Raw genomic sequence first — 24,938 nt, forward strand, 5'->3', positions numbered from 1 at the left:
ACATAAATGTATGTAAAAATGTATGTACTTATGCATGTAAGTATGTATCAGCATGTGCATCGAACATGTGCCCATATCCATATGCATCTCGATGATGATAATGATGCCCCATACATAGATCGACAACGACAGCGACGACTGCATGGCCTAGGTTCCTGAGAAGTCAACTCAACTCCCAGCCTCGCGCTCAAAGGGGGCACAACACGCACAAGCAGTGGCAGAGTGGCGCTGACGCTGGCGCCGACTTTTGCTGCTGCTGCTGCACAGATCGAGATTGATGCCTGGCGCCGACAGAAGCAAGGAACACATGTAATTGAGTGTCGTGGACAATTGTGGCCGCCTGGCAGCAGGCCGGCCTCCAGCTCACTCCCAATAGGCCAAAGCCAAGGTGCATGCAGAGCAAGGTGTGGCCGCGAGAGGTGCGCTCACTGGAAAGCTTTCACCTTTCGTTAAACTAGGAGCTTGGACATAAATAAGAGGCAGTGCCGCTCTCTTTCTGTTGCGAGAGCGCCACTGTTAGACCTCACTCACCTCATCTAGCGATGCGCCTTTGGGCCGAAACTTGCGCCTCAAACCACCCAAAAGTCGCTCCACAGCAGCGGGACAGAGAGAGAGAGAGAGAGAGCAGCAAGAGACGCGAGAGATTTGCGAGTGCAGCAGAAAAGAGGAGACGAAAGCGACACAGAGAGAGAGAGAGCGCGAAAGCGAGTGTGTGTGAGAGCAGCGCAAAGCAGCGGCGACGCGTCGCAGCGACGGCGCAGCATACGGCTGGGATCGAATCGGATCCTCAGCGCTTTTGATTCCCACACCCAGACCCAGAACCACACTCGCAACGGACCGTGCTGGCATAAAGACGTGATCACCGGGAATCAAACAGTAAATCGGGAAAAAAATATATTTATTACGAGTGCGCGAGAACAGATCGATGCGATCGAATCCATATACCCAACCAACCCAACAACCATATACGAGCACAACCCACACACAGAATAACAGAATTCACTCCCAAGAGTGTAGTCGCGGGTTTTTTTTGTATTCGAAAAACAAATCAACTTTTTTAGAAGATTAATTCCAAGCATTGCTTCGATCTATGTACACTGGAAGCGCGGTTCAAGAGGTCAGCCCAGACGCCGAACGACTGAGAATATAGAAAGAGACAACACAGAGAGAGGGAGAGAGAGCGAGAGATCACCCGGCTGTACGGCGGAGTGAATTTGGAGCCCAAAATCCCATCGCAACGCATCCCAAAATTCCCGTTACGTGAGGGTGCCCTAAACAGCCAGTGTGTGTGTGCGTGTGTGACCCTGTGCGAGTGTATGTGTGTGTGTGTGTGTGTGTGTTTGAGCGCGCAACGGGAAGTCAGTGAAATTCGATGCCAGAGTGAGGATCGAATCGGTTCCACAGAATAACCGAAACTCAACACACACAAGAAAATCCTGCTGCCGGAAAACTATGGAAACCCCCGCCGCATCACGCATAACACATCTGTTCGCATAGAAGAGGCCCATCGATCGAGTGTGTATTAGTGTTCGTGTCCGTGTGTGTGTGTGTGTGTGTTTTACCCAGAGCAGACCAGACCAGACTTCCCCGAGCTGCCTGCGCCGCCACTGGAACGTACTGAAAACAGTTGATAATCCGCCGCCCAACGGCATGCACCGGCGCATCCTCGATCCGAGCAGCAGCAGCAACAACAGAAAATAGTGACTTTGTGAACTGTGACACGGTGACTGTGAATAAACAAAAAGAAGAAGAACTAATTATCAAGCGAAGATCTAGTGAATTCTTCCCCTCGAAATGACTTCCCTTATGTACGCCGTTTTCCACATAGCCTCGCTGCAGTGCTCGGTGCGGCCGGAGATTTCGCCGTGCACCTGCGAGACCGGCAAGGCCTCCAACTATGTGGAGCTCTCGTGCGAGAAGCTGGAGTCCTTTAATGCCATTGTGGACACGCTGGCCAATAAGCTGAATCCCGATGTGCACACCGATCTGAAGATCACCCACTCGCAGCTGGATGACCTGGAGATGCGCTCGTTTACGGATATGAACTTCAACCTGTACAAGCTGCGCATGCAATGGAATGGCCTAAGGTGAGATATTCAATTGAATTAAAGTCAATTGATCGATCGAAGATCAGAGCACGGTTCAAGGCCAGGTGCAGGTCCGCTGTCGCCGTCGCCCCCTGATTCCGTTGCGAAATTCCGGCAGAATTTTCCGCTCGCATGGCTATCAATTTAGGTTCCTTAAACCCAATAAAAAACCGAGCAAAATATAATGAAAAAAGTATACAAATTTCCATATATTCTACTTATGTAAATGCACGAAAAAAAAGTGCTTTCTGGGCTTGTTTACAAACCCCCAGAGTAGATACTAAAACAATAACAGGGCACGGATCGGGGTTGGAGCGAGGAGGAGGAGGATCAGACACTGTCCACTGGCTCATTATCTATGGTCCTCAATTGTGCAAATTGCCAGCTGGAGAAGATCGAGTCGAGTCGAGTCATAATTACCGATTTAATTTTAATTTTTTCAATTAGGAAGTGGAAAGGCCCGTCTCGGCCCATGGAATTGATACAAATTACTCGGGCTCGGGCGCTACGGCAAAAGATGTTTTGTTTGTCTTTGCGCCAACAGATTAGATTCGATACGATCCAAAGGCGATTCAATTCGATTGGAACCTATCGTAATCCAGCACCAACTAAGCATCTCTGAAGCAGATCCCTCTCTCTCTCTCTCTCTCTCGGTACGTCCCGGCTTTCGTCTCTTTTTTTTGTATTATTGATAATTGAATAGCTGCGCGGCTTATCAATTTCCACCGAGTACATAGAGAGGAGGAGGCTTCCCATTTATGTACTTATAATGCTGTACAGCGGACTCTAGGTGCCGAGTCTCTCTCTCTATATGGCACTTTGCGCCAGCAAGCGACGCGTCGTATACTTAATGCGTATACAAAATTGATAATTGCAGTTTATTGGAATCGCTTTTGCACGTTTTCTTGGCTCTGGCTCTGGCTCCGGCTCTGTCGCTGACTCTGAATGAATTCCGATTCCACTGCCACTCATGGCGTTGTGTGTTTTTATATATTTGCTATTTAAAAATAATAAATAACAAATATAAATAAATACGCTTGATCCCCTGTCCCCTGTCCGCTGTCCGCTCTGCTGCAAAAAATATATTCGTGTGGAAACAACATTCGAGCCTATTTCATAAGCGCCTGTCGGCGGGTTCATTGATATTTGACTTCGTCGGCTTTACAATTATAATGGAGATCATCGGAATCGCACTCAAAACAACAACAAAATACTCGCATGACTCAAGGCTCGGCAACGCCTTTGTGCGCCCCCACGCCACGAAAAATTCATTCAAGGAATTTCACCTCGAAATGGGGTAGACTCTTTAGCACTGGCTTTGGTGTAGCTATTTTCGGGCTACAACTGCACTTTTTGGTAGGTCTCTCAATCAGTAATAATGTAAATTTAACATGATTAAATGTTCCTTTAAAAGATCTTTTAATTCCTTGAGTTTGGCAGACTTTGGATTCATTTTTTTCAGAAATATTTCCAAGCAATTATCGCTGCCAAGTTCTCAAATAAAGCTAACAATTAAGACAAGTTTTTCCCCTAAATAAGTATAAGTTAAAGATACTAAAAAAAAGGTTACATACCACCTGGACAGTTTAGTGTTTTGGCAATCATTAGGTCATTCAACGTCTTGGCAGTAGTTCCCCTAATAAATTAGGTTCGCCCTTTAGCCTCTTTTCCAGAAGCTTCCACAACGACTGTTCTTAGATGCCCTGGGATTACATTTTCGAACCAACTCATCCATTTCCCAATACATTTTCCCAATCATTCAGTCAGTCACTCATTCGTATGTAAAACTGAATGATTTAATTACGCGACCTAATCGAATCAATGCTGGTGCACGATCTACCCAATCTCCCAGCTGCCTGACACACTCTCTCTCTCTCTGTATCTGTCTCTGTCTCTGCATTCAGCAAAGAGCTCGAGCGCGTGCTGCCACTGGCACTGGCCACTGCTGCCTGGCTGTCGTACACTTTTTTACATTGATGTCAATTTATAATAATTGACCTATTGCCTTAATATCGCGCTCTGACCAAATCATGCCAACCAAGTCAGGAAAAATACTTGCTACCCTCTGCCACTGTGTCTCTCTGAGATCGAATCATGATTTCACTGAGTTTCCCTCCATTACTGTCTGCGTTATCGATACGATTCCGAGCGGTTGAAAGACAATCCCCATAATGAATGAAGAAACTCTAGCATTGTAAGCAACAGATCTTGATGATCCCCAAGTAGAGTCAGTTATCCGTGAACAAAAAGAGATGGAATCTACATTGAAAGGAAATCTTTGGGATAATTAAAAGATAAATCTAATAGCAGTCATAATGATCTTTAAAGTGGTATAATCTCGCCAGAAATAAGCCAACTTCTTAGTAAGTCAAGTCCGCTTCTAAGTTCCAGTTCTTACTTTGGGACCGCCATCACTGTCCCCTGATAACAGATTATGTTTTTCTTCTTATTTTTTTGTGTTGTTGATTTTTTTTTGTATTTATGGTAGGTACAATCTGGTTTTATGACTGGCGCCAAAATAATAAACTCAATTTTAATGATTGCTTTTTACGATCGCTCTTAATCAGAAACTCATTCGAGTTGTAGACAACTATTGAATGAGAGACAGCCAGCGACAGCCTCGAATGAACTCTCTGCGGCACACAGCACAGGACAGGACACCCAAGATCACGATGGCATGGCATGAGTAATACGAGGCACGATCGTACACTCTCTCTCTCTCTCTCTCTCTTATATGACCTTTTTGATAGATTGATCACATTGGTCTTGTGCTTTTCTCAGGCGATAAGGCCATGCCAGACCATAGCCATAACATACCCATAACATATGTATTTTGTGTTGGTCTGTGTGTGCGTACAATCGTTGGTTTATATGTTCAATCACTCGCGGATTTGTTTGAGGCTATTAATATGGTTGTTATTGCTATTATCAGAGTGCATCAGCAGCAGGCAGCAACGTGCAGCGGGCAGCGGGCAGCCCTGAGAAAGTGCGAAAAGTGTTGACAATTAATTATGATAACTCGTACTCGTACTCCTCGTGCATAATAGACATAATGGAATATTCCTCCGATCGCTTGTCTGTCTGCGATAATGCTCAAAGTCACAGTAACAGTCTCCTCCTCTTCCTCCTATTCCTCCGATAGATGTTGAATTTTTCGGGTTGTTTTTTCAGTCATTGAAAAGGAAAGTTTCGATGTTTTGATATTTGTTTCGGGAGATGGGTGGATGCTTGGAATGTGTTCGAACTTGTTTTTGTTATTCTCCGCTTCATTCTCTGTGTGTGCCTCTCCGCGATCTCTGGGGGTCAGTCCAAGTCCAGAGACGAGCCGAGTAGCAGGCAGTCCAATTGAATTTTATTATTACGCTCAATCAATGATCGGTGGGGGCCAAGCCTTAGGTCGTGTGACAATTATGCCGCTGACGTTAAGGAATATATATCTATATATTGGGTATATATATTGAGAGAGAGAGAGAGGGTTGTGTGCACCTCCAAGCATGTATCCCAGCTTCATCTTCATCTCCATCTTCATCTTCATCTATCTTCTTGTATGTACTCAGCCACATGTGCGTCAAGTTCAACGGGCTCATTATAGATACAGATACAGGCAGTCAGCAACAGCAGCAGCAGCAGCAGCAACAGCAGCAGAAGCAGCAGCCTCCTGTTTCTCCTCCTGGCATTTTTCTCATTACATAATCAACGCTTGACAAGTGGCTCTGCACTGCCTCCTCCTGGGCGCTGTGCTATCAATCAAGATCAGATCTGGCTCTGTCTGGCTGCCTCTAAAAATAGCGTCTGCCAATCAATCTAGCAATCTGCCTCTGGCACTACCTGTACCAATAACGGGCGCCAAGGATGTCCACTCTGTGGCCAGTCTGCACGCCCCCCTCCATCCCGTCAAGCGGCGCAATTTGCACGCCATCCAGCCCAGTTCCCATCATGCATATGGATGGCATGGCATTCATGGGGCAGTTTGGCGCCTCGACGGCGACAACTTAATAGCCACCTGCAGACATCGATAAAGATCGGACGGGGATCGGCTACTGGTGGTTATGGGTGCGCCAGTACCTGATAAGCCTGCGTCATCGAGTCCAAAGTGTGCTGCCAGGGCTGGGAATGGATGGAGCACATAAACTACGAACTTCTTTGGTATAAATCCTGCGAAGAAAGGATTATCTATACATACCATAGATGGGGAATACAAATCTCTGTCATCTTTCGTCACTTCATTCAGATTTTTGTGATGGATGTGAGAGGATCCCCTCAGAGCTGGGTGCTGATAACAGTTGTCCCATCTGCTTGCCAGATCCAATGATGCAGTTTTGTGCCTACTTAGGATTAGTTTCAATCTCTCAATCAATAACGAGGTTCCTAGCACTTTCCAGCGTGGTTTTGGCGCTCTGAAACCCATCGGATGGGCTTGTCCGTTGCCTTGTCATTCCATCTGATGATTTCTGAATGCGATTCGGGGCTTTCTTCTAATAATACTTGCACGAAGTGTTAATGAATGTGTCTGTTTTTCTTTTTTTTTCATTTCTCTATTTATAGATCGCTGCCCGAGCTGCCGTTCCGTGGGTTATCGAATGTAACCTACCTAAGCGTCGGCGACAACGAACTCGATGAGATCCCGAAGCATGTCTTGAACCACATGCCGAGTCTGGCGACCCTGGACATTGGGCGCTGTAACATACGAGCGGTGCAGCAGGACGATCTAAAGGGCATCCAAGTGGTCACGAATCTCATACTGCCCAGCAACAACATCACGCGACTGGACAGAGGCGCCTTTCCGCAGAGTTTGCTCATTCTCCATCTCGGGCGGAATCAGATAGAATCGCTCAATGGATCGCTGCACGATCTGCACGTGCTGCAGTCGCTCTTCATCAATGCGAACAACATCAGCGAGCTGGACGGAGAGCTGCCGGATGGCAGCAGACTGCGCCTCCTGATGGCCCACAACAATCGGCTGGAGCGGCTGCCGGCGAACATGGCTGGGATGCGGTACCTGCAGACGATCCACGTGCACTTCAATCGCCTGCGCTCCTTTGATCGTGTGCTGCGCAACTCGCAGGACCTCGAGGAACTGCTGGCAGGCAACAACGAGCTGGAGTACCTGTCCCAGGATGAGTTCCAGGCCTGCGGTCGCCTGGAGGTGCTCCACCTGGCCAGCAATCACATTCGCTCGCTTAACTCCTCGCTGCTGCCCATGGTCAAGCTGATGAATGCAAATTTCTCGTTCAACGACATGGAGGAGTTCTCCATGGAGGAGCTGCACGGCCTGCGCCTGCTCAAGGGTCTCGATTTGTCGCACAACCGCATTGCCCGTCTGCTGCCCAGCACCAAGGGCGTGCAGGAGCTGGTGCTGTTCGAGCTGCGACTCGATCACAATCAGATCGTGTCCCTGGATGGTGCCGTGGCTGGTTTGGGCAATCTGCGCATACTCGATTTGTCCGCCAATCGGCTGGAGCATCTCTTGCTCGGCGACTTTGATGGCATGCAACGACTGGAGATTCTCGACATGACTGGCAATCAGCTGGTGGAACTAAAGCCACTCGAAACGGTAAGCGATCTTCACTGGAACTTTGTAGTCTCAAATCTTAATTCCTGTTCCTCCTTTCCTCAGACGATGCTGCCCAATCTGAAGATCCTGAAGCTGGCCTTCAACAACATCACCAAGCTGGAGCGAGACTTCAATGGGCTGCCGGTGCTGTGCCAAGCCAATCTGACGAACAATCAAATTACGACCATCTCGAGCGAACTCGTCACCAATACGCGCTGCAAGAATCACAATGTGCCCGGCAAACTGGAGATACATCTGGATGGTGAGTTATCTTGGCTTATGCCTCAACCTTTGCTCACCGTTTTCCATTCACAGATAATCCGATCATGTGTGATGTGCGCCTCAATGAGCTGTGCCGCTTGATGGCCGTACAGGATGCGCGTATACGCGGCCGTTCGCAGTGCTTCGAGAACGATCAGGAGGTGTGCACCGTGCTGCCAATGCTCTACAAGATTGATCTGCCGCTGCTGATGACCAACCTGAAGATCGGCGGTGGTGAGGATGCCAAGCCCGTGGTGCAGATGCTCGTGCCGACGCTGCTCAAGAGCAACGAGGAGCTGCTGCCGCCGATTATAGCCACGCTGGGCCAGCCGCTGATCAATCCGGTGATCATTGGCACCGCTGCGGTGGGTCCACTGCCGCCGCTACTAACCACCAGCACCACCACGAGCACCACAACAACGACCACGACCACGCCTTCGCCTTCGCCTGTGCCGCTGGAGAGTGAACTGGAAAGTAATGAGACCGCCACAACGACACCAATGACGCCCACAACGAGCACCACGACCACCGCAGCGACACCCACGACAACAGCGACGACGCCCAGCAGCCAGTTGGCTGCCACGGAACTGGTGACGACCACTGCACCCACCACGACAACGACCAGCACGACAACGCCAAAGCCGAACGAGACCTTGCCCATCATCCTAGACATTGAGGAGCCCAATGTGGTGCCCCATGCGGATCCCATGCCCATCAATGACACGGGAAATGCAGGGGTGGAGTTGCCCAATGCTCCGAAAGAGGCCGATGAGGCGGTGGCGCCACCTGTCGCGGTCGAGGATCCGCTGCTCGAGCACGAGCGGGATCTGGATCACGAGTCGGTGGCCAAGACCGAGTACGAGACGGTGGAGTATATACCGAATCTGGTGCAGCCGCCGCCCACGCCGCCGCCGAGCAAAACGAATGTGCTCGAGGAGGACTCCGATTCGCAGGCGAATTCCGTGCACGCGGAGTCCGCCCAGAGTCTGCAGGTGCCCGAGGAGCCGCCCGAGGAGTGAAGCGGTGCACCCCGTGCCCACGTGCTAGGGGACGTAACGAATATTTAAATGTAAAGCGCAGCGTGGATGTGTTTCGTACGAGTAGTATGTCTTAAGTTAATTTAGTTTTTATGTTTTATTTAAGCGATCGCTAAAATCGAAAAGATGCCACGACCGGTGCCGCACATATTGAATGTTTTCTGTGTTTTGGTTTTGTTTCGATTCGAATTCGAATTCGAGTTCGAGAACAGGCAGAAGAGAAGAAAAGAAGAGTAGGAGGAGGAGGAGGAGTAAGTGTATCGATGACCCACGGACAACACGGACTGACAAACGGTACTGTCTTTATGCTTTAAGCTTATTTGTTGGGGGCTCAATTTCTCGTATGTGTGTGTGTGTGTGTGGGAATAGGAATAGGAAACGAACGAACGAACAGTAAAGCGAACCGGTGAGAGCGTTGCGGAGAGCGAAAACGAACGGGGAACGTGTAAGGAAGCGCAACAGTTGGCGTTATGGAAATATATACACAACATACACATAAACGAATATACATACTAAACATATTTAATAACTGTAAACACACCTCCATACACGTTCGTTGAATATCTAAAATGTTAGGTACTTAGATCCTAGAAAACAGCAACAACAAAACAAAACCGGTAAATGCACTCACAACACAGCAACACAACTCACACAGACGTAGCAACGCGCGCTCACACAACACAACATACACTCTAAAATAAAATATTAAAGAATTAAAAGCGAAAAACAAAAAATATATTACATACATACACACTATTTGTTATCCGTTTCGTTAACAAGATGAGAAATTAGATTTTAGCGTGTAATTATATGAAAATGAAAATGGTATTCTAAATAAAAATCGTAAATAAAAGTCAAATATCGAGGAAAGCAGTTGTTATTTCTGCAGATTTCAATAAATGAATGGACATTTTCGAGCAAAGGGACTTTAACAAGAAGCAATCTAAAGAGCGTCTGAATAAGGAAAACAATTTGGGTAACTTGCCTTCTTAATTCCGCTATGCAATTCCTGCTCGACCCTGATGTTGGTCTTGGCTATTAGCATCTGCGCAAAGCACTAAAATGTTTGGCTTGTCAATAAACTTAGATCCTGAAGTACTTAGGGGTCTTCATTAGCTTTTCACTCCGCGTAACTGTTGATTTATGAAAAGTTTTCAGAGATTGGGTCGCTTTGTTTGGAGCGCTGCCCAATGATGGCATGGCCTAGGAGTTTCGGCCCGGAGCAGGGCCCTCTGTCTGTTTCTGGTTATTTCGCGGGAAGACATTATTCTCCAAACATTTATTTTAAACTCGGTCGCAGCTTTGTTCACTTATCAACCGTTGTTTTTAGGTTTTAAATAATAACTAGTCGGCTGCCAGCTGTTTGCGGTATCGATGAAAGCATCGATAGTCAGGGTGAGGGTACTACTTCCATTTTACACAGCTTGTGTTAAACTTGAAAATATATTTAACTATCTAAATTCCCAGTTCGAATGTAACGAAAAAATAAAAAAAGAAGAGCAAAGTCGTTCCGAATTAATTTGATTATAATATCAATCTCAATCTAATCTTATTTAGTTTCACGAGCAATCAGCTATCGAAAGTAAACAAAATACCATTCGATATAGAGCCGCAATCGAATAGTTACGAAAGTACTAGCGATGATTATTTATTAATATTTTTCCAAGGGTAGTCGTCTCTGTTTTTAATTCTCTTTTCCGTTTTTGTTGCTTGCGCTTTCACTAATTGTTAATGATATCTCTTAACATATGTACATGTGTCTCTGTTAACAATTTACATGCATTTACATGCTGAAGATAAAGCTCCCATGCTTCCAGAGGGGGTACAAATTTGTAAAATATAAGATCATAAGGTATACAATCCAATAAAAAGGAGTATTTATAATAAGCAAATTTGATTCTTCAATCGGATTAAATTTTTGTTTCAGTGTTGAAAGTCTCTGCACGCTAGTAATATCAAATAGAACATCAAAGTCGAGGAATCTGATTTAAGACCACGGTATATTTACGGTATATTTTGAAGATTCAATGGTATATTTTGTTATATTTACTAGGCCCTGACGGTATATTTTATCGATAATTTCGCGGTCACACTGGTCACACTGCAATCAAAAACAAGAATAATAGCAATTCCGCTGCCCCATTTTGTGTGTTTTTGTACAAAGTGCAAAGTGTAAATATCGTTCTGTTGTTCACCAAATTCCGCCTTCCTCTGGAGGATCTGCGTCGTCCCGTTTTCGTGCGCGTTACTTCTGCTGACGTAGTTGTTTTCGTCGTCCCCGTCGCAGTCGCCGTTGCCCGTCACGTCTTGTGACTCTCTCCGTTTGCTGGCAGCGAGCGCATTTGAAAAGAAAGTCGTAAAAATATAGAAAAACTAGATAGAAGGGGAGGAGTAGTTGCCACCGTCGTCGTCGACGTCACACACAAACACATACACTCATACACGTACGCACAGAGAGAGCTCCACACCGATACGAACTGACTGCAGCAGCGAAGCAGAAACAACAACAACAGCAAGAAGAAGAGAACAGAGCATTGCAGCAGTGGAGCAGGTGAGCAGAGAGAGGGGGCGGCCCAGTCGGTAGTGGGCAGAGCGCAGCGGTTTTCTCTTCAGTTGAATTTCCGCTTGGGATTCGCCTTACATTGATCTAAAAACGATCTACCACCATCCAGAACCGTTTTAGGCTGGCCCCATAACTGTGACGTCCTTCTAACATTCCCCATTTCTGTTGTTTCTGTGGTTTCTGTTGTTTGTGTCGCGGAAAAGCTCTAGCATTAGCGTGCTTTTATTGATAAGAGTTTCGCTAAATTATTTTTTCGGCGTTCTGATAAGTCGGCGTCGCTGCGTTAGTCATCAGCCGCCCGCCCGCCTTCCCTAAATACTAAAGTAGGTCCAGGTCGAAAGGTAAAACTGGTTTATGTTGCGTGGGCATGGCAGGAAGCCACTGGGCATGAGTAATGAATGAAGTTTCGCACATATTTTGCTAGTTTGGTGTATGTGTGTGACCACTGTAGCCCGTCCAGCCGTTCATTCGTACTTGTCGGTGTGTGCCACAAATGAAATCTAATCGCATTTCTGACTAGTTATCACACTTACACCAATAAAACAGCGGCACCCATCGCTCATACACACATCCGCACACACATATTTTACGCCCGCATGCACAACAGTTGCATCAAGGGGGGGTGTACGGTTAAGGGGGGATAAGCCCCATGTCCCGGCTAAGCGTCGCCGCCACTGATCGGAGAACATCAGCTCAAGTTGCGCACAGTGGGACGCAGCAGGCGAGCAATGACCTTCGTGAAAGCGAAACTTTAAACCTCTACCTGTCTGCCATGCAGATTACCATAAACCAAATGCAAATATTTACCCTTCAAAGAATCTTATCAAAAAAGAAAGAGATACTGGATGATATACAATGTATGTGGGAGACAAAGTGACTTTCCGCAAATGTTTATAGTTTGATTATGTTGCGAATTTAATTCTGATGAATTAACTATTCACACCTGCATAAAACATGGAAAATATTTCGCTATGAAAAGACTCTAGTTAAATGGGTGTTAATGGAGATCTGTCCAGTAATTCGGTCTTTATCGAAATCTTTCGGATCTTTGACTAGATCACAGTTAGGGTTAATGGTAGACACTCATTTATCGCGAACACATGCTAAACGTCTGACAATGATTTCGCGAAAACACACTCGTAAATATGTGGAATATTTTGCTCGAGTCCATAATAATTCCTATTCGATATATACAAATACTGAGAGAAATAAACATCAGTTGCAGTACGCATAACAATCGGGCAACGTCGTGGCTGCCGTCTCCGATCTCCAGTGTTTTTTCGGCTATTCCTCCGAGTGTGCTTTAGCGGTTAAGCTTTTTGCGTGTTACGTTCATTGAACCGGGTTCCCCGGGTTCGAATCCGTCAAGGCTCTGAACAAAGTAAATCCGCAACTCGTTCGGTGGTTTATTCACATACATACATTCACATATCCACACAAATGTTTGTGCATATGCATATGTATGTGTACTGTATTATTTTTGGCAATAAAACGTCGCCGTTTGTCGAAAGTCAAGTGCAAAAACACAAAGAAAGCTTCTGCCTCCCTCTGTCTGCCGCCCCTCAAAGCAGCCACAGACACAGACAGAGACTTTGGTCCTCTCACACTTGGGCTCTCGCTCTCCTTCTGTCTCTCTCTTTGGCTCTGTCTGGTCTGGCATTTAATTTGTTCAAGTTCAAGCAAGCCACCCCGCGGCCACCTCACACCCTCACTCTACTGACTCTTGCACTTCATTTGCCTAGTGGCTTCTCTCTCTCTCTGTCTTTCTCTCTTACTGCGCGACATTTAATTGAATTATTTCGTCTTTTGCATCGTCAAGTGGTGGCGGGGGACAGACGTCAGGCAGAATGAAAACAAACAAACAAACAGGCACAGTTATTCATTTCACTCCCCCGCATGTGATCTTTACGATGTCAGCAAAGCGGTCAATGGATCTGCTCTCTTTAAATCTCGCTCTCTCTGGAGTCTAGGAAAGAACGGGTTTTATCTGGGAGTTACAGTTGTGGTTTGTGTTCTTAGTGGATTTCTGTCTCTTGTCTTCTGCCGCCGGTGGCTGCCCTCTCCAATATGTGTCAAGAGAGTTTCTTTGCAAAAACAAACAAACACAACTAAAAAGAGAGTAAATATTTGTTCTGAGTGGAGCTGACAAACAAATTCCTAGCTATTAGCTGCCTAAAATTCCATACACTTAAATTCTTCTTAACAAGTTTCCAAACTGTAAAATAACTGTAGTAAGATTAGGCAATAAATTAGCTGAAAATAACCGGTTATTGTGGCCAACAGCAGCATACATATGTAGCCATAAATCCGAAGTTCAGGTGCAACAAGCTTTAATTCGTCGTAGCAGGTTCAACTAGCCATAAATATTGCCTAAAGAAATGCCAGATCACTGGTAAATTTTCATTCATGTCTGCTTGTTAATTTTCTCGATGTAATAGCGGACTTTACAGACATTCGATAATGGAGTTTCAAATTACAGTTTGATTTAACGCAATTACCTCACTGATAACTGTTGTGTGTGTGTGTGTGTGTGTGTGTAATCGACAACTGTGTATTTTGATAACTACGTAGGAAACTTCTGCCATAATAAATTAGTTCCAGAAGCGTTGCATGATTCACCTTTTTCTATGAAACTATTAAACTCAGTCAGCTGTCGGATCTGCTTGAAAGTTTTGATTTACTTTTCCCCTAGATTGAATTACAAATTCAAGTAGCTAAAAAATCCCAAGAGACTTAAATTATTCTAGAATATTAATCAATTTTCGACTGATCTGCAAGGCCCCTACATTAACTTACATACATATGTACATATTTATGTGTACGTACGTACATTTTATAGGCCCCTATCTTATCACTAATCAGCTTCAATTTGCCTTACGCTTTGCTCTCACTGCATTATATGGGGGCGTCTCTGAGGTTGGGGACCTCCAACACTCTTTTCTCTCGCAGAACTTTCGCCGCTGCTTTGTTGCCGTCGAATCCAATCGATAACGATTTGATTATCTTGGGTGCATTTTTTTTTTCCTTGTTTGCATGTATAAATAGATCTGCACCTCGGGCCAAGAACAAGTAGGGGGTGAAAATCAATTCATTTTCTATAATTTCACGCTATATTGTTGTTGTTTAATGCATAACTCAAGCACGGACTTGGGATGCAAAAAAGTTTTGCATATTCCACTGCCAGACATGGGTCGGCCTGTACCCCCCAACCCCGTTGGTTATTTTGCATTTTTGCGGCTTCTTGTTGTTTGTCTAGCTAGCGGTTAAGTTCAAGCAGAAGGCCGGCCTCTTCCAGCATGAATCGTTGGTGTGGGATACATTAGCTAAGTGGAAGAGTTTGCGGGCAAGGAGTTAACTGAGGGCAAATCTTCACAGCGATCACTTTGCAGTGCACTCATCTTGTGACATTATTTGTTGTAAATTATTATTATCCACACACACATTTGTATACGGTAAACATTTTTTAAACCAAATCTCCCAGCCCCTTGTTTTGTTCGGGAAGCGCATTTGCACAGTCTGCTTTGGGGATCGTTTGCTTGCACTACTCTTTGCTTTTTGCTTTGGTGTTTTTGTGGTATTGGTTCGTATGTGTGCGTGTGTGTGTTGTTATTCCTTTCTGTTGCACATTTTGGTTTGGCCGCAAATTGAATTATTTTTCTGGGTGTCCGAGAGGGGCCCTCGGCCTGGTTGCTGAAACTCTCCCGAGGCAGCCGACGCGTGCGGACGACTTTCGATGTTCACAGCAATAAAATTCTGTTATTTTCAAGTATTTCTTTCACCGATTTGTTTGTGTGATGTGCACCCTTTGGAGATCTTAACTGCCGTTATATATATATATTTAAAATGTATTCTGTAAAATGTATTCTGTATCTTTTAAACCATGTATTTTGATTGTATTTATCTTGTATCTCATACTTAGCTTGCTTTGGAGCACTTAAACAGCAAATAAAAACATAAAAGCAAAAGAAAACTTTTAGCCTTTGAAAAGACACAAATCCAAACATAAAAGCAAAAGTCACAAAAAGTTTCTTCTTGTGTGTGTAGCAAAAATAAAAACGAAACGAAAAGTAAGTCTCAATGTTAAATCACAATTTTCATAATATTATCTCTCTCTCTATCTCTGTCTCTGTCTCTGTCTCACACATAAGCCATATAGGTTAAAGTTATATCTGTCGGAACCATTTACACACCTTCAACTTTCTTGTGTTCTCTTTTGTTTTGCTTTTGTACTGCCACACATCATACCATACACCGGATTATACTTCAGAAAACAACAACCAAAATTCCAGTAACGTAACAGAAAAACATACAACTAAAGGAAAAAACTTTTGATAGACAGACAAAAAATAAAACTAAATCTCAGAACAGATTAAAACATAGCCCCGAAACCTAACCCAAAACCTAACCCACCCCAGCAGAGGATCTTTGAGATATTTACATGAAAATGCTAACATTCCACTCTCCTTCTCTCGTCACACAGTGAGAAAGCAAAAGGACGATATGCAGGTCAATGTTGCCGGTCTACGCAGAAACATCAAGAACCTAGCGCACAATTATTCCGATGCTCAGGTGAGTAAAGCCCACAAATTTCCACTAGAAAACTCTACCAAAACCTCCTACCCTTTGCAGGTCAAAGTGCGCGAGGCCACGTCGAATGATCCATGGGGTCCGTCGGCTGCCATTATGGGCGAGATTGCGGATCTCACCTACAACGTGGTGGCCTTCTCGGAGATCATGCAAATGATTTGGAAGCGTCTCAACGATCATGGCAAGAACTGGCGGCACGTCTACAAGGCGCTCATCCTGCTGGAGTACCTCATCAAGATTGGCACCGAGAAGGTGGCGCAGCAGTGCAAGGAGAACATTTTTGCCATTCAAACGCTGCGCGAGTTTGTGTACTTTGAGGAGGGCAAGGACCAGGGCACCCATGTGCGCGAGAAGGCCAAGCAGCTGGTCACGCTGCTCAAGGACGATGAGCGACTCAAGAACGAGCGGGTGAAGGCGCTGAAGGCCAAGGAGCGCTTTGCGCTGCATCCCAGCGGCTTTGGCAGCGACGGCTACATTGACGGGCCCTCGCAGCGTGACATGCCGCCGGGCTGGCAAGAGGAGCCGCCCAAATCACAATCAGAACTGGAAATGGTTCGGCCACAGACCGCTGGCGAGGAGGAACTCCAACTGCAGCTGGCGATGGCCATGTCACGCGAGGAGGCCGAGCAGGAGGAGGCCAAGAGACGAAGCGACGATGTGCGCCTGCAGCTGGCCCTCAGCCAGAGCGAACAGGACTTCAAGTGAGCAAATCAAGCGATTCTGAAGACGTTTACCTTAACTTTCTACCCCTCAGCGGCCAACCCATCACCAGACCCAAGAAGGAGGAGCCCCAGAGCCATTTGCTGGACTTGCTGGACATTTCGCTGGGCGCCACAAGCATTTCGAGTCCGCCGCTGGGCGCTGCTGGCGGCGCACCTGCGGCCGTTGTCGATCCCTGGGCCACGCCCGGTGCTGCCCGTGCGCCCAGTCAGCTGTCGGACCCGTGGTCGGGCACCTCCTCGCCGCAAGTGGATCCCTGGCATCCCTCGGCCGCACCGCGCACCATTATGGGCGCTGGAGTGCCCATTAGCTCGGCCATGGGCGGCGCCGTCGCTCCTGGAGATGCGTGGGGTCTGCGCACACAATCACCTTCCGTGGCCTCCGGCTCCTCCAACGAGGGCTGGCTCCAGACCAATGGGAATGCCAACCAAAATGGACGCGGTGCCACGCCTGCAGGCGGCGCTCCCTTCGAGGCGCTGATGACGAGAACCAATGCGGGCAGTGCCCTGGCAGCGGCGGCGTCAGCGAGCAATCATGCTGGCAACAATGGCAGCGCCTCGGCGGATCCTTGGCTGGCAGAGCCAGCGGGTGCAGCAGCCATGGCTCCAGCGGATCCTTGGACCCTCGGAGCACCGGTGCAGCCAGCTCTGGATGATCCCTGGAAGGCACTGGGCGCAGGCACGGGTGCTATAAAGGTGCGTTCACAGTCCATGATGAGTTCTTGATTGATTTTATAATTCAATTTCGCAGAAACATTCGCCCGAGTTTGATGAATTCGATTTGATAACAAACCGCAACAAGAGCGCCGATCAAAGCAACTCGAATGCCTCCAACAATAACAATAATGGTAAGGTCTTCAGCCTCACGATCTTTGGCGCTGTTCCCTCAACTATTCAGTTTTCTTTTAGCTTCTCTGCTGGACGACATGGATCCTTTATCTTTGAACTACGGCAATGGCGCTGTCAGCACGAGCTCCGTGCATCCCTCGACGGGTGCCACTGCAAAGAAACCGCTCAAGGATCCGCACTCGTTCTTAGGCGAGAATTCGGCGCTGGTTAATCTGGATAATCTGATCAAACCGATTGCGCCGCAAACGCAAACGGGCAATGCCCCAGCCTACAATCCATTCAGCGATAACGTGATGCCACCCAAAACGAATCTATTCCAGCAACAGCAGCCAGCCGTAAGTGTTGTCGCGCCTTAAGCTAGAGATTTCATTGATTTAAATGCTCCCTTTCAGGTGCCGTCCATCAATCAGCTGAAACAGCAGGCGCCCTTTGCAGTCAGCATGAACCAGGATCCCTGGGCGCCCGTCATGGGCGGTGGCGTCAGTCAGTCGCAGGTGAGTCACAGGCGCAGCGTGTTGGGGCGGGGCATCTCCTTCCTACTTGTAATTATTCTTTGAGGTTTTTTCTTCTCTTTTAACTCTAATGATTTTTTCGGTACTTTCTCGGTTTACTTTTCAAACAAAACCAAACTCTTGTTTCATTCATTTTATACTTTTTGTGCACTTTGTTTCCTCTTTTGTCATATTTATTTTGCGAGCAACTGCTGCATGTCTTTAAATGTCTTCAAATCGCAGCTAAAGCTACCGCCACCCGTGCGTCCGACCAGCCTCAATTTGGGCATGCCCACAGCTCCGGTCTATGCCACAGGCTTGGGGGAATTTGAGCTCTTGAGTGCGTTTAGTAATCCCATCATTCCCTCTGTCACACACCCACAAATACACAACCATCCAAAGCCGACAGCGGAACAGATTTACACTCAGTCGTACAGCAGCAGCAAGAGTCCCAGCAACACGCTAAGTCCTGGCATTGACAGCATACGCAATATGGATCTGTTCAGCGAGATGCCGCAGCCGACGCGTCCCTACTTCAATAGTCCCACAGCCCATGAAGCTGAACCCCGATATATATCCGATGTGTACAATAGCAATAGCAACAGCAACAACAATAACTATGGCGCACCGGCCCTGTACTCTACCTATGCGTCCAGCTATAGCAGCGCCTTATCCGATTCGCTGGCCGAAACGCCGGGCATCAAAATTGCACCCATGAACTTTGGGGATGCAGTCGGGGAGGATGTACGCAATTATGGCATGTCCACGGCTGCTGCCTGCAAGCTGGAAGTGAGTGATTCCTCAGCGTTGAAGTTGAAGTTGAAGTTGAAGTTGTGCTGCAGTTTGCTCTCTCTCCTCTTTGCTGCCAGAAGTTGTCTTTGTTGTTTATCTTGTTGTTTTTGCTTGCTTTAGTTCTGTTTATTTCTCCTTAGTTGTAATTAATTTTAGTTGAATTTTCTGTTGACTTGCAAGTATGGAAAACTCTCTAACAAATTGTTGCTACAGAAATGCTTTACCTGGAGAAGGCAGTGAAGGAAACCGTCTCGCACGCACAAGCGAATGCCTGCCAAAGAGAATGTCTGTGAATCGAGCAACGATTTCCTTTGCTGCCTTCAACCACACAAAACATGTAACCAGCAGCTGGTCTGCCAATCGCATCCGTTGATCCATAATATTTTCTAATTGTAGCCAACCATGGAGGCTTGGACGCTTAAATAAAAACACAATAATGCAATAAACAAAATGCAAAATGGGTAAAATGTTTCTTCTCGAATGTGCATGCTAACTGCTCTCTGCCACTAGTTCGTAGTCTCTACCTAAAACTATAACAAAAACCTAATCCTTAAGTAACCATTAACCAGGCAGAATTGACGCTGCATGTAGTTTGCTTTCCTTCCTTTAAGCTAAAGCTAATATTTTATAGAGAAATGTTGAAACCCTGACTAATTCTGACATAAAATCTTGCAGCAAAATAACAACATGCCTTGGATCAAACCGGAAGCAGGAGCAACAAATCCATTTTTGTCATAAGGAGCAGGAATGCAACAGCAGAACGGATTCAAGACGGATGTCAGCGGAGCGGAGTCAATCACTAAAAGAACATGGGAGAAGCCAGAGAATCGACTGCTTGAGGCTTTTTGGCTTTTGGCTGGTGTGTGTGCCCATAAAGAACCACAGTAAAACGACAGCAAAAACCACAGCAATTTAGCTCTATCAACTGCAGCATGAAAATATGAATTAATTAATAAATTAATGTGTAAGAAAGTATTATTAAACTGTAAAATATGTGATGTACAACAGAGAGAGAGAGAGAACGAGAGAGAAAGGGAAACAAGCGAGAGCACACCAGACCGGGCCACCACTCTGTCTCTGAGCACTCGGGACTCCACTCCACAAACAAACACGGAACTTGAGTCTAGACAAAACACACAACACAAACATTTGCAATAACTGAAATCAGGCAGCACAGACGCCACTCGACTGGCAATGAAATTATTTTACTACTCTTCACAACATTCTAAACGTAACAGAAAGTTGAGTGGCAATGTGGCTGCAACCCTCACACACACACACCCACACACACCTGGCACTGTTGCAGAGTTACAAAAAAAAAGTAACGAGAAGCCAGAACAGCCAGTAGCGAGTGCAGATCGAAAACAAAGAGTCCAACAAAAAAAAAACGAGAGATGCAAATAATGAATGAAAAACAAAACTAAATGAGAGAAAAAAATTGTTATATAGCTTTAAAAAAATTGTGCATTGGTCAAAGAAGGAATGTTAAAAACAGCAGCAGGAGGAGGAGGAGCATGAACCAATTAATGAATTAATTAATTAATTAATGTGTGTAATGCTTGTAATTGTAATTGTAAATGTAATTGTGAAATGTTAAATGTCTCATTTTTGTACAAGTTTTTAAAAACACACACACACACACACGTACATACAGACATTTTTACTGATATTTTAGAGATGGCAATCGATTCGCTTGTGTTCGCTTTTGGTCCACACACACCGCCCCCACGAGTTTTGCTGTTGAAATGATTTTTTTACACATATAGAAACTAGTTTGAAATTTACAAAGAGAAAAATAAAAGAAAAAAGAGCGAGCGAGAACGCTTAAGAAGGAGCGAGTAGAAGCGTACAGCGAGTAGAGGGCGTGGAACTAAACGAAGCAAAAGCATAAAACAAATATGAATGGTATACATTTTAGGCTAGAATACGTAATGAATTGTGTAAGCGTAACTTAATGATAACGAAATATACATACTTATAAAAAGAGAAACCCAAAAGCCTCCCCCAGACTAGACACACACCTAGACACACCTAGACACACCCATAATATTATACACTTTTTGCTAAATGCAAAACATTTTTAAGCGTATTTTCATATAATATTATTAAAAATCTATTTTAACTAAAAGTCAAACCACATTTGATGCTCCCATTGCACAACGAGCAAGTCCCAGGAGCCTGATCTGTGGTGTGCCACAATGCCTGGAAGCCGCCACTTGACAGGCAGCGCCAGCATTCAACACTTTGTTGGGGCGCCAACTGCGACGACGGGCTGGAGGCAGGAGGCAGCGCGGACCAGCAGCACGATTATGTTAATTTCGGTGGGGGGGCAGCAGCATTAACGGAGCACGCCCACCGCATATGGCATATGGCATACGGCATACGGCATACGGCAGAGAGTGATATTTTGGGCAAGCCAGCTGGGAATCGCATCGCAAGCTCAGCAATGGGATGTTGTGAATGCTTTTGGATATGGATTGACTCTGGCTGGATCTGTGTATGTTGTTGCGCAAGTCGGGCTGCTAGAGCTTGCCAGAGCTTCGCGTTTCGCTTTTTGACATGCGCTGGGGGCCATCAGGAAACTTCGTTTAAATGAAATCAAAATGCACAAATACATAATTTACACAAATTTGCCGTCGACTGACTCGCATATAAGTTTATCGCTCTTTGGCGTACTGGGCACGAATGATGCTCGAAGGAGGATGGTTAACAGATTGTATAACAGCAAGGAAGAGGAGCAGCAGCAGCAGCAGCATTCACTCTAAGAGCAGATCATTGATTGCTTTATTAACATTTAATTTCCTTCACTTTTTAGCACTGCAAGCATCCAGGACACGAGTAGACCCCGGGGAAGCGTGGATTGGCACAGCCATGGGAAAAGGACACAATGCCGAGTCGCCGTAGCAGTGATCCTTGCCAGCTGCTGCCGCACAGAGCCTGTTGTCCGTTATGGAACGTCTCCATGCGCCATAGAGGCGACGACAGCGACAGTCGGGTCTCCGTGGCATTCGCTCTCTCATGCACTGTGGCAGCACACTGAGCCCGGGCAGTGCTGTGGATTGCCTTGGACCGAGAGCGATGCCAGCCAGGGTGTCAGGCGGATGGGCAGCTCCACGCCACCCAAAATGCGATTGTTGGGGAAAGTGGAAGCTGCTTTTTGGGCAGAGCAGAGCAAAAGCACAATGAACCCTCGAGAGGCGATTCCAAATTCAAACTGACCTCTGGCTGTGAACTCTGGAATTGGAGTGAATGCTAATGAGCTGACCCACAGAATATTGGCATGAATATTGATTGGACTTTCGACAAATTCCTAAGGCAGAGCAGCTGTTTAATGTTGGATTATAGCACTAAATCATGCCGCATAAAGCGAGTTCTTTGAAAGCCTTTCTTTAGCTCTGAGCTCTGCACTTTGGACTCTCTTTTTCGCAAGCAGAAAGTTGAAATTTCTATTAGGGAAATAAACACCAGAGCAAGAGATTGATTCAAGCTGCCCTTTATTTCATTTTGTTTCACACTTTCATTGCCTAATACTTCCGCATAACCTTCCTGATCCACGGCACATAGCGCTTCACATTCACATAGATCCCGGGATAATTGCGATTGGCGCAGCCAATGCCAAACGACACAATGCCGTAGAGCGTGTTGCCATGCACCAGCGGCCCGCCCGAGTCACCGGAGCAGCTGTCCTTGCCGGGCCGTGCGGCGCAGATCATATCCTTGTAGATCTTGACGCCGGTGCGCCTGTACATCTGCCGGCACCTGCCACGCCGCACCTTGCAGACACGCTCGCCGCGCAGGTAACGCTGCACATTCTGGGCATTCGCCTGGGCCAAGCCCCAGCCGCTGACGAGGTAGCACTCTGGCCAGCGCGTCCGCTTCCGCGAGGGCAGACGCACCGGCTTCACGCAGCGATTGTGCTTGAGCGGCTCGCGCAGCTTCATCATGGCCAGATCATTCCTCATCGTGTTCTCGCTGTAGCCGGCATGGGCGACGATCGTCTTGACGCGGCGCAGCTGACCGCCGCGTCGCTGCTGCGTGGTGCCCGCTCGAATCTGGTACTTGCCCGCCCCACCCACAATGCAGTGGTGGGCGGTGAGCAGCCAGCGACGATTGAGGATCACGCAGCCGCAGATGAAGTCATTTTCGTAGATGACAGCACACTGGTAGGGCGCACGCGAGCACTTGATCCTCTTGCCACCAATTATCCTCGTGGGCAGATGGTCCAGCGTCGGGTTGCTGGTGATGTTGCCCGCCGTCTGATATGCCAGCGTCTGCAGCTGCAGCCACAGCCACGCAGAGATGGCCACTCCAATGGCACTTCCCCTCCCACTTGGCCTGCAAAGCATTCCGATAAACTGCTCGGACCCACGGTCGCGTGGCAACTGAATAGAACTCCGTTAGTGGGGAGCTACCTTTCGACCCCTTGGCACCTCTCTCTCTCTGGCTCTGGCTCTGTCGATTTCTTAAGCTTAGCACAACAACAACAAAAAACCTGTCTTTGGATTCGCCATTTCTCTTTGATATATTGTCAAAGTGGGGCAAAGTTAGGCTTATTAATGTTTGCTGGGGGATTACAAATTTAGGGTGAGCTAAAAAGTTTCATAATCTATAAATGAATATTTTACCCAAAAATTATCATTTTAAAATATTTCTCGCAAGCTTTAACTCACTAAGACCTTATCCATAAATATTTGCACTTACTAGAGATCTTTTTTTAGGTTCAAAATTCTACCTTAAGTGCATTCATAGCCATCTGTTTGGACATGAAAGTGAAATGATAGCGGCGCTTGTGCCCATCGCAAAAAACTGCCATTAACTTTTGCATAAATTCCGCAATAATTGTGTGCCGCATTAATCTTGCGTGTTCCAATGGGGTTTTTTTTTGCTCACTTTTTCTATAGTGCCTTTGGGGCTTTCCGCGGTGTCAATGACTTGATTTTTCTCCACTTTTCTACCGCGTTTTTTGTGGTGTTTGGTTGACCATTTTTGGTAGGGCCGCGTTTCCGCATGGCTTGGCAGCGGACGAAACAATAAAACTATTAATTTAATGTAAAGTTTGGGCAGTTTAATTATGTGCGAAATCACAGCGGAGACAATGGACACAGGAATAATTAGGCAGGCAGCGGGCCAAAAAAGTGAAAGGAGCAAAAGCAGGACTGCCTGCTGCTGGACTTGCACTTGGTCGGGCCATAATGTAGCAGCCACAGCCATGGATAATTATGTAAGAAAAATTCATTGGGCTTTTTGGCAGGCGCCTATGCAAATTTCCTCCTCTCTCTCTCTCTCTGCATTTATTGTGCGGGAGCAGCAGCAGCAGCCAGATATGCCGATATCCGATAAGCCTGGAATTTCTGAGTGATTAACTCGCTTATCGGCGGTGCCGGGAGTGCCTTGAGGAATGCGCCACTCAGGCGCAGCTCTCTCACGCCGCGTAGTAATATTTTGTATTGCCAGCAAATATATCATTTTCGTGGAGCGTGAAGAATCGCAATTTGTATGCCTTAATTAAAAAATGTGTCAAATGCCAGCCAAAGCAGCAGCTGCCTGTGTGTGTGTGTGTGTGTGTGATGCTCATTAATGGGTTGCCGTGGCAGCCACTCGAGCGACTCCGTTGGCATCTCCTGTGACTGTGGCACAGCAAAATCATGCCTGACATGGCCTGAACCCCAGCATAGATATGCTGGATATGTGCGGCTCACGTTGATGTCTGGCAGCGGCTGCCTAAACCTTTGACAAAACTGCACAAACCAAAAGACTCAGACAACGAACGTGGCCCAGTGGATGGATATTATGATCATGTTTTTGGCTTTGTTTTTGTTTTTATTTCTTGCATAATAGGAACCCCCTCTGGGCCAAATTGATTTTTAATTATGGGTTTGCCACGAAAAAAAAAAAAAAAACATGTTGAAAATGCCAAACCCAATGGACGGACGGAGGCCTGTCTGTCAGTTTAGTTCTGGGAACGATGGAATCCTTTAAGAACTTTTTTCTTTTGTCC

General features: G+C 46.4%; 3 protein-coding genes across 9 annotated transcripts; 2 read left to right on the forward strand and 1 right to left on the reverse strand.

Moving 5' to 3' along the window:
- The first annotated feature begins 806 nt into the window (after nt 1-806).
- Nucleotides 807-9,802, forward strand: LOC117579440 (insulin-like growth factor-binding protein complex acid labile subunit). 2 transcript variants are annotated; one of them, XM_034265328.1, is made up of 5 exons: nt 807-2,087; nt 6,633-7,641; nt 7,705-7,903; nt 7,957-8,307; nt 8,341-9,802. In XM_034265328.1, the coding sequence occupies exons 1-5, from the start codon at nt 1,795-1,797 to the stop codon at nt 8,919-8,921; spliced, it is 2,433 nt and encodes an 810-aa protein (XP_034121219.1). In that variant the 5' UTR covers nt 807-1,794; the 3' UTR covers nt 8,922-9,802. The 2 variants fall into 2 exon arrangements, with proteins under 2 accessions (XP_034121219.1, XP_034121218.1); XM_034265327.1 differs by having other exon boundaries at nt 7,957-9,802.
- Nucleotides 9,803-11,032: 1,230 nt separating this feature from the next.
- LOC117579853 (epsin-1) lies at nt 11,033-20,908 on the forward strand. Of its 6 annotated transcripts, none has more exons than XM_034265959.1 (10): nt 11,033-11,490; nt 15,422-15,569; nt 15,983-16,071; nt 16,132-16,790; nt 16,844-17,504; nt 17,560-17,656; nt 17,718-17,992; nt 18,050-18,151; nt 18,392-18,937; nt 19,616-20,908. In XM_034265959.1, coding segments are annotated over exons 2-10 (2,493 nt in total). In that variant the 5' UTR covers nt 11,033-11,490; nt 15,422-15,568; the 3' UTR covers nt 19,679-20,908. The 6 variants fall into 6 exon arrangements, with proteins under 6 accessions (XP_034121850.1, XP_034121851.1, XP_034121853.1 ...); XM_034265962.1 differs by having other exon boundaries at nt 11,034-11,490; nt 18,551-18,937; nt 19,616-20,341; XM_034265964.1 differs by lacking the exon at nt 18,392-18,937 and adding an exon at nt 19,337-19,401 and having other exon boundaries at nt 11,035-11,490; nt 19,616-20,341.
- Nucleotides 20,909-22,464: 1,556 nt separating this feature from the next.
- Nucleotides 22,465-23,286, reverse strand: LOC117580561 (trypsin alpha-3-like). The gene has a single exon (XM_034267163.1). It carries the CDS (start codon nt 23,284-23,286, stop codon nt 22,465-22,467), a length of 822 nt encoding a protein of 273 aa, XP_034123054.1.
- Between the last annotated feature and the right edge of the window lie 1,652 nt (nt 23,287-24,938).

Source organism: Drosophila guanche, unplaced genomic scaffold, assembly GCF_900245975.1.
Source record: "Drosophila guanche unplaced genomic scaffold, DGUA_6, whole genome shotgun sequence".
NCBI classification, from domain to species: domain Eukaryota; kingdom Metazoa; phylum Arthropoda; class Insecta; order Diptera; family Drosophilidae; genus Drosophila; species Drosophila guanche.